General features: G+C 33.1%; 1 protein-coding gene across 4 annotated transcripts in view; it reads left to right on the forward strand.

Annotated features, from left to right (window-relative positions):
* The window catches only part of NAA35 (N(alpha)-acetyltransferase 35, NatC auxiliary subunit), a 69,913-nt gene that overhangs the window by 38,611 nt on the left and 19,615 nt on the right, over positions 1 to 11,687 (forward strand). For all 4 annotated transcript variants that reach the window (XM_023537781.1, XM_023537780.1, XM_011372068.2 and 1 more), the window contains exons 12-13: positions 2,645 to 2,823; positions 8,414 to 8,473. In XM_023537781.1, the coding sequence (XP_023393549.1) occupies positions 2,645 to 2,823; positions 8,414 to 8,473 (239 nt within the window). The remainder of the gene's footprint in view (positions 1 to 2,644; positions 2,824 to 8,413; positions 8,474 to 11,687) is intronic.

The following is an 11,687-nucleotide window of genomic DNA, read 5'->3' on the forward strand; positions in this document are numbered from 1 at the left end:
TTTGGGAGAGATGTGTTGTCTAAAAGTGTCTGCTTTGTTTTAACTCCTGAACTAGATACACTTTCAGCTACCTAAAGATGTTTCTTAATTTCTTAATATCTGCTCACACATGCAAAATGGGAAACACAATTCCCCCATCAAACTACTTTTCCTCTTGCATTCTGTATCTTGCAAAATCGTATCTAGAGTGTTACCCATTTTTCATTAATATTTACTTCTTTCCATGGTAATACAGATTCTCATGAGTGGCTAGTATCTGTTTTCTACTTATAGTTTAAAACCTAGAAATATACGTATTAAGAATAAAAGAATATTCCTGGGTAATAATTTCAGATGCATATTAAAATGCTTAAGGAAAAACAAGGTTAACATACTATGTAAGTATTTAGATTACTGTGTGTTTATCAGTTTAGCCCCAGATATATTCATGTTGGTATGGTAAAGCTTCTTACAGTGTTGCCACTACTACTATAATTCTAAATGAAGTGTTATAAATCAGAAATTCAGACTTTTATTATAGTGGCCACAGTCTTTCATTTTATTTTGAGCATGCATATCTTGTCATTCAGCACACATATCCAGTGCCTGTTTAGGTGTTTGGGACACAAGCCAGTTCCTGCTTTCAAAAGAATCTGAGAGAGAGGAACAAATGATATAACTCCACACAGACAGTGCAATAACGTAATTATGAAGAAGTAGGAGAGGACCTAGGATGAGAGGAAATTTAAGCTGTATCAAGTCTCCCAGGCTAAGAACAAAAGGGTAGTTTTTACAGGTAGAATAGTTTGCATAGAAGAGGATAAAAGAGTATGCTTGTAAGTTACTGTGCTTGCTTATAGCTTATGGTGTTTAGGGAGTATTAAAAGATGATTTAAAAAAAAAAAAAAGACAATACTATGACTCACACAGATATAACATGTGTTAAGGATTTTATTAAACTCATTCAGTGACCAGACATCAAAAATTTTAAAATGTACAAATTGTTATGGAGTATTGGAATGTTGAAATAAATGGTTAGTGGAGGCAAAACTATCTTTTTCTATAGAGTGAGGAGGAAGTCCATTGAATCTATACCAGGCAAGACAGAATTGCTTGTCTCTCAATTATTTATAATTTATAGATTTTTAAAATAGCTCCCATAGGATCAGTCTGACAGTACATAGTTTTTCATTGAAGTACATTTTTTTCTATAGAAATGGAAGAAAATTGTAAAGCATCTTTCAATGCCCCACTGGAGAATTTGTATGATATATAATAGGGACTCAACAAATCTTTGGATTAGTGGAGTGAAATCAGGTTGTAATTTAGATAAAACAATTGAGGTGGCAACATTCAGGATTAATTTAACAAGAGAGCAGTCAGTGCAGGTAAACCAGGTAGGCTTTGCAGTAAGAATGAAGAGGAGGAACAGATTGGATAGATGGTAGGAAGTGGAAAACTTAAGACTTATGGACCAATTAAATAAAGCAAATGGGGAGGTGAGAAGAGACAGGCAGGTTTCTGGCTTAAGCATTCGTAAGGACAGTGGGTCATTTTACAGACAAAGGGCCTATAGGAGCAAAAGCAATGTTTGGGAAAGATTTAAGGTAGTTTTGGATATTTGTGCCTTTTGAGGTGATGTAGAATACCAAAGTGGAAGTGTTTTTCATTATGTAGTCAGAAATAATAGGTTTGGAACTCAGAGAAGAAAGGTTATGGATTTTAATCTGGAAATCTCTAGCTAAATTAGAATTTGTATGAAAATAAATAACTTCAATCAGAGAGAACTTTAATACGGAGAAGAGGAAGAAGGCCATGATCCTCACTAGTAATAGGATGTATGTCTCAGGAGCATTATTGTAATTTGGTTAAGTATCAGTCTTGCTTTTAATTCTTAATAATGAGACCTGCTCAGCTTTAATTTTTCTTTCATTGACATCCAAATTTTTTTTTTAATTCTTGGTTTGTAGCCTGTTTATAATTCAGCAAGAGAACTTTGAGTCCAAGATTTTTAATCATTTTACATTTCAGGGATATATTTCTTCATTTTAGATTTCCAGTTAAGAAAGACTGATTTGGAGCTTTGCAATAGTGTGAAAAGTGAGATCACCAGCAGAGAATGAGAACTCACCCTTAGGTCTCTCGTAATATTTTATTTTGATTGTGAATTTCTGTAATTAAATTTTAGTACCAAATGCCTTCCAGACTCATGGGGGCGGAATGGAGACTTTCCTCCTCTGATGTTTTGCATTATTATGTAGCTAAATCTGAATTGATACTTCTCCTCAGTAATTGAAGGGAAGATAGTGTGTTCCCATTTTACCTTTCTTCACAATCTCATGTTAATGCAGCATTTCCCCTCGCCTTTTTTTTTGAGGAACTGTGTTAACCCTATTTTATCCCGTTCTTGGCTTGGAGTTATTTTGAGGTAGAAGCTCTTTGTCAGCACTACCACCACCATGCAGATAGGAAGTACAATTTTAGGTTATTAAATCTGCTTATCTCATTTTAAAATGTGTGTATATATTTTATTATATATTGTAAATTATAAAATCCATTTAGAGAATATTGTGATTAGATATTTGAAACTGACCTTTTTATATTTAGTAGTACTCGAAGTTTAAAATTCAGAGGAACATTGAAAATCTCTTTTTTTTCTTTTTAGATCATCCAATTATGATGGGTTTTGAGCCCCTTGTTAACCAGAGGCTACTTCCACCCACCTTCCCTCGCTATGCAAAAATAATTAAAAGGGAAGAAATGGTCAACTATTTTGCAAGATTAATAGATAGAATAAAAACTGTGTGTGAGGTGGTCAATTTAACAAATTTACATTGTATCCTGGTAAGTAGAAGTCTCTATTCTGGAATATAACTATTCATTTTAGAGATTAAGAAATTTAAGTTTAGAGTGGTTAGATAATTCACTAAGTTTTACACATCCAGGGAGTTACAACCCTGGATTCTGTCTTCAAAACCTTTTATGTAAGTATGTACATGTGTATAAATTTTCATGCAAAAATTAGATCGTGGTGTTTGGTAACCTTTTTCTTTAATTATTACTTTCTATATCATGAACATCTTTTTATGTCAACAAATACATATATTTCTGTATTATTTTAATGGCTACATCGTATTCCATTGTAAGACCTTTCATATTGAATTACATTTAGGTCATTTTCAGTATTTTATTGTTATAAACAATACTAAGGTAAAGGAATGTCTTTATACATAAATCTTTATATCAGAGTAAATTCCTAAACAGTGGAGTTGCTGGGTAAAAGAGTATATACATTTTTAAGTTGGCATATTTTGAATTAATCTTTATGGGTTAAAATATAGAAAAAGTATAGGCTTATTTTGGGAATATTAAAACATTCAGAGATAGAGTTTTGTTCATTGGTAAGGTTGTAGTGACATAAGGTTAGTAGGAAGTTAGAGAATATGCAAAATAATACTGTTAATATTTAGACATAGTACACTAATTTATTTTGTATGGCTCTATATAGATATCCATTTGATTTGTTCCTCCTGCATGCTGAGGTATACAATTTCTAGCCCCATGTCATTTCCTCTGTGAAGTTTTCCTTGTTTCAGGGTTTTTCTGTAACTATGTTCTTTGAGATGACAAATTAACCAATTTATATTCATAGAACTGAGCAACAGCCTCTGGGATATAGTTGATGGTCAGTGAAGATTTGTGCTTTTGTTCTCTGTCTTGTGATAACTTTATTTTCCCTTCCACTAATTCTTTGCTTTAAAACCCAGCTTAAGTCTTCGTTCCTTAGTGAAACTTTAAATGATTATGACTTTATTACTTCCTTTTGTTTACTTTCTTTTTAGTAGTTTGTCCTATTCTGTCATAAGAATCATAGTATCTAAAGGTAGAAAAGATCACAGACATAAGCTAGTTCATTTCACAATTCACTGTATAGCTAACACAAACTAAGGTTTAGAGGGCTTATAACTAAATTAGATTATTGGTTAGTGGCATATCAGGATAATGAATAGAGATTTTCTTACACCTCTGCTGTATCTGCTTTTCTGATCTTTGTTACATGGATATATATTTGTGTTCACCAGATTAATCGTAGGATTTTAGAAAAAGAGATCAATGTGAACTGGAATTAGAAAGTATGATATAACAGTTGGAATTTGATAATCTGGCAAAAGATTACGGATTACCTTATCAGAGGCATGAATGCATGACATACCATAAGAGCGGGGGCTGGTGGAGCCAGTCCTGGACTGCTGGCATTGGACATGGGAAGACCATAGTAGGAGAAAAGTCTGGATCCCTGGAAGACTTGGGACAGAGGAATAGGTAGTAGTAGTAGGAGAATGTGGCAGAGGCCAAGAGTAAAGGAAACAGTTAAAGTTAAGGAGAATAAGAGACCAAATAGTCTGGTAGATCTGCATAAGAAACCTGTTATTAGGGTAAAGTGCCAGATTATAGAGAATGCTGACGTGTCAATAAAATAAAGCATCCAAGTGAAAAATTAGGAAAGGACATGAGCAGACAGATTTAAAAAGAAATATGAAAAATGTTTAACCTTACTAATAACTAAAATGCAATTTGTAACAACTAGATTGAAAAGTGTAGTAGTATTTATGTTGATAAAGGGAAATAGTCATTCTCCTATACTCCAGTGGCTCCTGTACTTTGACCCAGCAACTCCCCTTCTAGATAGAGATTTAGGATAAGAAAATAATCTGAGATATATGCAGAGGCACTAAAACCTTTTTTAGTTACATCATCCTTTGTAATATTGAAAAACTGGAAACAGTTTATATGCCCAATGGTGACACTATCTTTTCTATGGTATGTGTCAAATAGTCATTAAGAGCATGTTATAGAAAAATATTGACATGGGAAAATGTTTATAAATGTCAAGCTATGTTTAAAAATATGTGATCCATTTATACATTGTTGCATACAGAAAAGGTTGTTAGAGATAGAGCCAAATTCAGTTTTAAAAAAGATGGGAAAATATTAATTATGACTATTTCTAAATGGTAGAATGCTGGATAATAGTTTACTCTTTGCATTTTTCTACATTTTAAAAAATTTTTGGTATTTGGCATATAGGGAAAAAATATAATGGTAAGTTATAGGGTAGAGAAATTAGTGAAGGGAAACTTGTGGATTAGGAACCCAGAAGATGACACTTTTGACAGCTGTGGAGTAGCTGAGTTTAGAGGAAGTAAATAATGGACTTCATAGAATATACCATGTTAGCGATGTGTACTAGCAATAGAAATGTAGTACGAACTGTGGGAGTGAATGTACATACATTCATCAGTTCACCCAACATCTTTGAGTGTTTTTTTTATGCTAAGCACTATTGGCTATGGCAAGTATACAATGATAAGCTAAAGCTTATCTATCTATGCTGCTGTAGGGCTTACACTTTAGTGTGAGATAGAAACTAATCAAATAATAACACTGATTATAGAATTAAAAACCAAAGTAAGTGATATGAAGGAAAGGAACATACGTAATCAAGGAACTGACCTAGGTGATCAAAGAAGGCTTTCTTAGGGAAGTAAAGGTAAAGCTGAGATTTGAAGTTTGGGTAGACATTCATTGAGATGGTGAGGAGGAGGCAGTTCCAGATGAAGGAAGTTGAATGCCCCTCCATGATACATTTGAGAAAGTAAAAGAAAAGTATCAGAGTAGATCATACTGTGATGGTGATGGGGGATTTGGTGAGGCTAAAAAGGTGTAAGGCAGGTCAAACAGGTCCATTTAAGCCACATTAAGGATTTTAGTCTTTATCATAGGGCAAAGGAAAACCATTAGAGTTATGTAAGATCAGTATGGATAGAGTAGTGACATAATTGGGTTAAGAATTTGCAAAGATGTGGCTGCATTATTGAAAAAAGAGTAGACGAGGACCAGAATAAACACAGGGAACAAATTAAGAAATCATTATTATAGTTTAAGGGAAAAAAGATGACAACTTGGACTAGAAGGATGGCAGGGAGATGATGAGGTAGTCAGGAGAGCTATGTGTGAGCTAAAATTGGTAGAATATTGATGGTGTTTTAAATATAGGGCATTAGAGGAGCTCTCAGGAAGGTCTCCATGCTACTGGTTGCAGATTTGGTAAATCTGGTTGCAGATTTGGGACTGTTCACTGAAATGGGGAAATTCTCAAAGGGGACCTTTGAGAGTCAGTTGAGTCTTAGGAAGTAGTTTGAGGTGTGTTTGAAATGTTTAAGTAGATAATAGAATAGATATTGGCTATATGGATAGAGTTTAGAGCTCTGTGCTAGAATTATTATTTTAGAATTATTACAGTATAGATAGTAATTGAAGCATGAGTGTGGATAAAACTACAAGGAAAAAAAGATATATAGATTAAGAAAGGAAGGTAGTCTAGAACTAAACTGTGAACCTACAGAAGAAAAGGCCAAAGAGGAAGCAACTCCTGAAAGTCAATTAAAAGGTTTTTCAGGAAGGAAGTCATGTCACATGCTGCTGTGAGAGGTCAAATGAAAGAGATGAATAAAGGTCCAAAACTAATGTTCATTGGATTTAGTGATGGGAGATAATGGTGACTAGAACAAAGAGCCAGGTAGTGGGCAGTGAAGATGAGTGGGAGTTGAGTAAATAGAGACAGGGGGTGTAGCTAACTCCTTTAGAAAGTTTGGTGGAGAAGGCAGTGGTTGAGAGGGAAATGTGGGATCATGTGACAGTCTTTTTTTTTTTTTTTTTAAATGGGAGAAACTTGGCTGTTTAAATGTAAATGGGAACAATCTGCTAGAGGGAAAACTTTACTATCTGGGGAAAGGATGGATAATTGACAATGTATAATAATCTTGAAAAAGCAGGAAGGAATGGAGTCCTTGGTACAAGTTAGAGGACTTCTGTGGTTAAAGTAGGCAAGGAAAAGATCTGGTACAGATGTAGGGTACAGTAAGAGGTTGAGAGGTTGAAGTTGAGGAATTTCCTGTTGGATAGATGAGTTTTAAATTTCTTTGTAATGTGGAATGGGAGAACATATCTCTGGTAGAGAATATTTGTTTTGAGCAGTGTGTGTAAGGTGTAACAGTTAATTTTAAAAAAAGAGAATCGATTAGCGAAACTTGGTAAAATTTGGCAGAATACCCATTTAAATTTAGGATCATGAGTCTGAGGAATAAGTGTAGAAAGAAGCAGACAGGGGATATCCATACTTTAAATTTGGGATGATGAAGAGCCAATAAAGAGCTAGAATGAGTGGTCATAAATAAAGTAATTGTGACTGAAAATTACAAGGTTTGTCTCCTCTAAAGAGGAGAGGACTTAAAACATTGTATATGGCTATTCAAAATGATGAAGAAACTTGAAATGATAACTCAAAGAGTTAATAGTTTGAGGAGAAAAAGAAAACCTTTAAAAAAATAGGTGGGACTTAAGTGAACATATTTTAACAGCCCTTGAAAAACATGCTTTTTCTCCATTCTTCTCACTACACCTCCTACCACTCTATGTCCCCACCGCTGCTTTCCACTCCCACTCTCTCTTCTTCAGTCATCTCCTTCCCACTTTCACCCCTCTAATTTAAGGATATTACATATAAAAGGACCAGGATTTTTTCATGTCCGGCAATAGTATTGCCTTTCTTGGATGGAGTTGGGTGGCAGAGAGGTTCCTCTTGAATACCAGGTCTGAGTCATTGATGAGAACTGTACTGAGGGGAATCCTTAGGCTACAATTGAGAGCTCAGTGGAAAAAAGTGCTGCCTATAATTGTTGAGGGAAGTTTTCCACGGTGATAGACACTTGGGCAACAACTGTCTCTGTTTCTAGGAGAGTTGTAGAGTGTATATATTTTATTCTCACTACCAGCCTATAGCAGTGCCACAGGTGTTTCCAAACTCTGATACCTGTCTTTACCCAACAAATATTAATATACATACATTCTTACTTAACTATAAAATTTGGAAAATGCAGAATATGAAAATGATAACTACTGTCTTACAATATACATGTTAACGTTTCAGAATATCTTTTTTTCTTATCTGTGTATAAACCCATATATAGTTTTCTAAGCATATCTTTAGGTCTTTCCCTAGAGTCATGAACAGTTGGTAATATGAATCCAGTTGGCCTGATTACTTGGTATTTCTGTGAAGTAGGAAGTAAACTCTTACGTTAGTAAATTATTGGTACTGTTATTTTCATGGTGTATTAATATAATATGGGTATCCACACAGTACAATTATTGATCAGCTTGTTTTAAAAAAAATTGATGCTCTAAAATTATCCATTGTTCCATTGGTACAATTAGATAATTCATGTAGAAATGATCTTTAGCTATTTGTCATATTCTGACTCTGGTAGTGTATAATTCCCAGAGAGTCTAGTAAAAATTACACTCTATATGCAGACATTTTCAGCTTTTATTTAATCTATTAATGACATTACTTATCGTCTGTGTCTCTCAGGATTTTTTTTGTGAGTTTAGTGAACAGTCACCTTGCGTTCTTTCAAGATCCCTTTTACAAGTAAGTTCAACTTCATATTAAAAATACTTCTTCAAATATTGAGTTATATGTTGACATTGTTTTATTGAGATGCTTTTAAAGTGTATTCTGCAGTTAATGTTATATTTTATTAATAGAAGTATTGACTTAGATTGTTAGACGTTCGTCAAAATTATATCCTGGGCCAAATATTTGGAAATTAACACATGTGAAAAGAATACATGGATCAAAGAGGAAGCCTGCAATTAGAATGAAAATATTACATATCAAAATCTGTGGGATACAGTTAAATCAGAACTTAGAGGGAAATTTATAGCCTTAAAATGTTTATATGAAAAAAAAGATCTGAAATTAATAATTTACGTTTCCACTTTAAAATACCAGGAAAAGAGGAGCAGGTTAAACTCAAGAGAAGGAAGGAAATAACAAAAATAAAAGCAGAAATTAGTAAAATAGGAAACAGATAAACGATAGAGAGAAAATCGATGCAACCAAAAGCCACTTCTTTGAAATTGATGAACCTTTAACCAGACAGAGCAAGAAAAAAAGTGAGAAGTGAATATCAAGAATATCAAGAATGAAAGAGAGGATGTCACTATAGATCTTACACACATTAAAAGGATAATGTGGGAATATTATAAACAATTCTATGTCCATAAATTTAAAAACTTAGATGAAATAGACCAGTTCCTTAGAGGACACTACCAAAAGAAGAAATAGATAACTTGACTAATCCTATATCTATTAAAGAAATTGAATTAATCATTAAAAACCTCCCAACAAAGAAAATTCTAGGCCATATCTACACAGTCTCTTCCCGAAAATGGAAGAAGCAAGAACACTCATATGAGGCCAACGTTACCTCAGTAGCAAAAGCAAGGACATAACAAGCATAGAAAACAATAGACCAATATCCCTTTTGAATACAGGCACAAAAGTCTTATTTTCAGATTGAACCCAGCAATATATTTTAAAATATCATGACCCAAGTGGGTTTTATTTCAGGAATTTAAAGCTGGTTCAACATTTGAAAATTAGTGTAATTCATCTCAATAGCTTCTCAATAGAATCTCAATAGATTCAGGAAAAGCATTTGACAAAAGTCAGCATCCGTTCATGATTTAAAAACTCTCAGCAAAACTAGGAATAGATGAGAACTTAACCTGATAAAGGACATGTATAAAAAACCCTACAGTCTGCATCATACTTAATAATGAAAGATTAAATCCTTTCCTAAGATTGGTAAGAAAGCAAGAATGTCCACTCTCATCACTTCGTTCTTACTCAGTGTAGTACTAAAACTCTTAGCCTGTGATAAAAGGCAGAAAAAAGAAAAGGCATACATTTGAAGATAAAGGAGGAAATATTTTCTACTTACAAACCACATGATTTTCTGTGTAGAGCACCAAGAAATCTATAAAGTTCCTAGACTGATGGATGAGTTTAACAAGCTCTTAGGACGTGTGGCCAGTATACAAAAAGCAATTGTATTTCTACATACTTGAACAATAGGAAATCAGAATTTGAAAAACAGAACTATTTGCAATAATATCAAAATGAAATGCTTAGATGTAAATCTAACACCTGTTTGTAGGACCTTTGTGCTTCAAAACTACAAAATACTGATGAAATCAAAGAAGACCTAAATAAATCGAGAGATATACCTTGTTCATGGATTGGAAGAATTGATATTTTTAAGATGTTCTCCCCAAAATTGATCTATAGATTCAAAGCAATCTCAATCAAAATTATAGCAGGAATTTTTATAGATGTCAACAAGCTGATTCTAAAATTTATATGGAAAGGCAAAGGAACTAGAACAGCCAAACAATTTTGTTGAAAAAAAAAAAAGGACAAAGTTGGGAACTCAATCATGCTAACCTGACTGCAAGATAGGTATGGTATTGGTAAAATGATGGATGTATGGATCAGTGGAACCAAGGGGAAAGTCCAGAAAAGTCCTGTTTTTAAATTAGTCCTAATATAGTTTTATATTATACAGTCCTTTATTAATTGACTGATGTTAATCATTTGATCAATAATTAATATTGTCAATTTTTGACAAAGCACAAAGGCAAACCAATGGAGAAATAAATGGTAGTCTTTTTCAGTAGATGATGCAAGAACAATTGGACAGGCATATGCAAAAAGGAAAAGTTGACTCAGAATACATCATAAACCTAAATGTAAAATGTGAAACTATAAAACTTTTAGAAGAAAGAATAGGAGAAAATCTTTGTGACTTTGGAAAAGGCAGAGAATTCTTAGGTGTGACATCAAAAGCACAATCCTTAAAAAAATGATAAATTGATAAATTTAAAACTTTAATTCTGTGGCATACACTTAAGAAAATGAAAAGAAACTACGCAGTGGGAGAAAGCATTTGCAAATCATGTCTGACAAAAGACTTGAATCTAGAACATATAAAGAACTCTATAAATATAATTTAAAAAACCCATAAAACCCAATTTTTAAAATGGACAAAAAATTTGAACACTTTGATATGAAAAAATATTCAGCATTATTAGTAATAGGGAAATGCCAGTTAAAACCACAATGAAATAATACTATACACCTTTCAGAATATCTTAAGTACAAAATACCAAGTGCTTGTAAGGATGCAATACGGATGAAAATGTGAAGTGCTACAGCCACTTTGGAAAACAATTTGGCAGATTCTTATAAAATTAAATCTACAAATCCTACCCTTGTTTACCTAAGAGATGTAGAATCTGATGTTCTCCTGAAAAACCCGTATGTGAATATTTAATAGCTGTTTGGTTTATGATCATCAAAAACTGGAAAAAACTCAGATGTGTTAGGAAATCAAGTAAGCTATAATGTACTAAATATTAAAATGCCCTGAGGTTGTTAAGGGGAGAAAATTAAATGCAAGTTATTAAATAATTATTTTAAATTTAATACTGTATGTATTAATCATTTATTTTTTCCAAGTTTGGAAAGTTTGTATGCGTTACAAAGTGTTCATTAGTGATAAAAATTGTTGACTGGCTTAATATTTATAACTACTAAATATTTCATAACTCAGGGAGCTCTACCTTATATATTAGTTCACTTGACATAGAATAGTCAGTTCATTTTGACTAGTTCAATATTACTCTTGGGAGATTTTTTTCCTGCACATTTTTTATTCTGCATAAGAATACACCTTAAATAGAGATTAATAAGTAAAACCCATTGTGGAGGCAGTGATTTATAAAAATTTTCCACCAAC

The sequence above is a fragment of the Pteropus vampyrus genome, unplaced genomic scaffold, assembly GCF_000151845.1.
Source record: "Pteropus vampyrus isolate Shadow unplaced genomic scaffold, Pvam_2.0 Scaffold199, whole genome shotgun sequence".
NCBI classification, from domain to species: domain Eukaryota; kingdom Metazoa; phylum Chordata; class Mammalia; order Chiroptera; family Pteropodidae; genus Pteropus; species Pteropus vampyrus.